Source organism: Phaethon lepturus, unplaced genomic scaffold (assembly GCF_000687285.1).
Source record: "Phaethon lepturus isolate BGI_N335 unplaced genomic scaffold, ASM68728v1 scaffold32842, whole genome shotgun sequence".
Classification (NCBI taxonomy): domain Eukaryota; kingdom Metazoa; phylum Chordata; class Aves; order Phaethontiformes; family Phaethontidae; genus Phaethon; species Phaethon lepturus.
Window position 1 is genome coordinate 15,806 of NW_010521777.1, and position 2,786 is coordinate 18,591.

At 43.9% G+C, this 2,786-nt stretch overlaps 1 protein-coding gene across 1 annotated transcript in view; it reads right to left on the reverse strand.

Moving 5' to 3' along the window:
- Positions 1-1,033, reverse strand: part of TBX19 (T-box 19) — a 13,721-nt gene extending 12,688 nt beyond the window's left edge. The window contains exon 1 of the mRNA XM_010281625.1: positions 668-1,033. Coding sequence (XP_010279927.1) covers positions 668-864 — 197 coding nt within the window. The 5' untranslated portion in view covers positions 865-1,033. The remainder of the gene's footprint in view (positions 1-667) is intronic.
- Positions 1,034-2,786: the final 1,753 nt, after the last annotated feature.

The window sequence follows — 2,786 nt, forward strand, 5'->3', positions numbered from 1 at the left end:
GTTCCCCAAATATGTGAACCATTTACACCACAGTATTTTGTCTTTCTAAAACTGTGTGTGTTAAGCAACATTCCGCACTTGTTTCTAAGGGCACCAGCAACAACTACGGAGCAACACCGTTGTGGGACCACGCCACCCGGACTGCACATACGTGCCACGCAGGGCGCAGATTTATTGTACCCCATTCTAGTACAGACTGCTTGTACAACCTGTTAATACCCAAGGCCAGAGAGACAGGAACTGCAGCTGGGGATAACACCACCAATCTGCTTCTGTACAGTAATTTGAGGTCTACAGGTAAGGACTTGCTAATTATGGCTGATGATTATTATTAGTAGAAGTCATTCAAAAGGTTTTGAGAGGTACCATCTATTCCCTTGCAAAAGTTCCCTTTCTGTGCAACCTTAAGTCAGTCAATGTATTTCTCCAGCATGTTTCACAAGCAGGAATAAAGGGTGGTAGGAATGGTTTAGCAGTGACCAAAAAAAGAGCAGGGACACCCCATTCTGTTCATATGATGCATTTAGGGGACTGCGAGGCTGCAGGGATAAAACTGTTACGTGCTCATTGCAGTTCTTTCAAGTCTGCACACACAGTTTATTATTACACCACTTAACCCCCCTGCTGTCATCTACACTTAGCCCACAGTGCTGAGCAGATCACTCACCTGCCGTTCTTGGTCACGATCATCTCATTAGTGACTTCCCTGAATCTCTGCCAAAGCGTCGCATCCTCTAAGACAACCTGGAGCTGTTTCTCAGTGGGGTCGCCTTTGTCTCTCCCAGCCCGGAGTTCACTCTCCACTACGCTGAGTAGCCTGGAAACGGTGCAGTCGCTGGGTTTTTTGCAGCCCAGGTCTGCCATGACGACTGTACTGCCAGAAACTTCAGGTAGCTGTTAAAAGACAAAAATAATGAGCTAAATCGAAAAACGAGTCAGTTCATTGGGCACTGTCTGACAAACATGCTCTCCTTACCCTTTTGCCACTGACTAGCTCCTTCCTCTGGAAGTCCCAATGGGCAGTGACACCAGCGTGTGGAGGTTTACGCACACACGCCACACAAAAAGAGAACTATCTCCTAATTACCTGTCAGATGGTCAGGTGGGTGGCAGGCTGATGACTCAATTGGCTGCCTTGAAAGAAGAGTCCTCCATCCAAATTAGCATGCTTTTATCTTTTTTCAACCTGAAGTGGGTCTAATTGTTCTGCTTGAGAACCAGGTTTCCATTAATGAAAATTGTTTCATTTCCAGACTGAAACAATGCATGGAAATTGCATTCACGCTGATGCGGACTCTAACTGAAGGAGCTGGTAATAGTCAAGATAGTTACACAGAGAAGGTAGTCTTAAAATATTTTCACCAGGTATGTTGGATAAATGCATTAACCTCGTTCCTCTGTGTTCCTAAATCAAAATGCAATAGTAAGAGACCCTTCTGCACTGAGGTTTCAGTGCACAAGGAGAAGGTAGCATCCACTGTCATTCAGAAAATGCCTGCTGCACCTTACAAGCAGCTGAAGTCTTCTCTGGCTGCGTTTCCAGGCATGGACCCCATGCTGCTGGGGCTGGGTGTGAGCCTAAATGCCTGAGGCCTGGCATTGCTGACCTGCTCAAGGTTCATCTCGTGCAAAAGCTCCCTCAGCATCCCTAAAACAGGTGTTCCGTCTCACCTCAGGCTGAGACCTTCTCTGACAAGCCTAATCCAACCACACATACCCTCCACAGAGAAGCCACCATTTTACTGAGAAGTCCAACAATGCCAGCACTCAGCCAAGGATATGAGAGGCCTGGGTTCAGTTCAATGCTCAAGGGTTAACTGGAGGCCATGTGAATACTGGTGACACATAAACACTGGACTTAGGCACTCAAATACCTTTTTACGTGCCAAATTTCTCCTGACGCGTCTAGCTCCGATAATATCTCTGAAATTTATGGTCTTCTGGATGTGGCACAGGGACTTGATTATGAAAACATACTGTTGGAAGTAATTTTTAGAGAAATATATTTTTGGCTACTTATTGAGAACTTTGCATTTGTTTAATTCAATAGCTCCTGTTGAATTCCTGTGCTTCTGGTTCTTTACTTGGTGGATCACTGATGGGATTTATAAAGACAAGAAAGAGTCTGGCAACTAGTCCTACTAATCCTCAAGCCCTACTTCGAAGAAGGATACCAGGCTGCAAGTCCTCAAAACTGCACAACTGCAGGCATGCAGCAATGTGATGTTCTGCCCATCAGGAGACTTTAGGAGAGAACCCTCAATTCCCAACAATCTCAGCACCATCAGAAGGTGCAAGCCAGACACATCTGAGGTATTTTTACATCTGGATAATCCCATTCACGCTATTTTCAAACTTCACACTCTAACACATCTTTCCTCTCTTCAGCCTTTATGTACCTTAATTGTCAACTCATAACAAAATTACCTAGATGACTTCATCAGTGAACTCACCTTGTGAGCTACACTAGAAGGTGTCAAATAGCAACTTCTAGTTAATATCCAGCCCACTTGCACTGTCAAACAAATGAAGAATGTACTTTAAAATCTATAGGATATTTAGGTACTTGGAAGCATGCCACTTCACATGTGGAAAAATAATTGCATCTCAGGTAGTGTGTTTGTGTAATATGGAATATCTTTATGTTTAGGTTCTCCTCCTTTCCAAATGCTCAAAGAGGAGAGAGAAGCTACTACTGTAATTTTTCCCTGTATGTGATCAAATGGCATAGCAAATGCATAGGAGGCTATGTGAGATGGATTTTAGTTTCATTATATTATAAATAT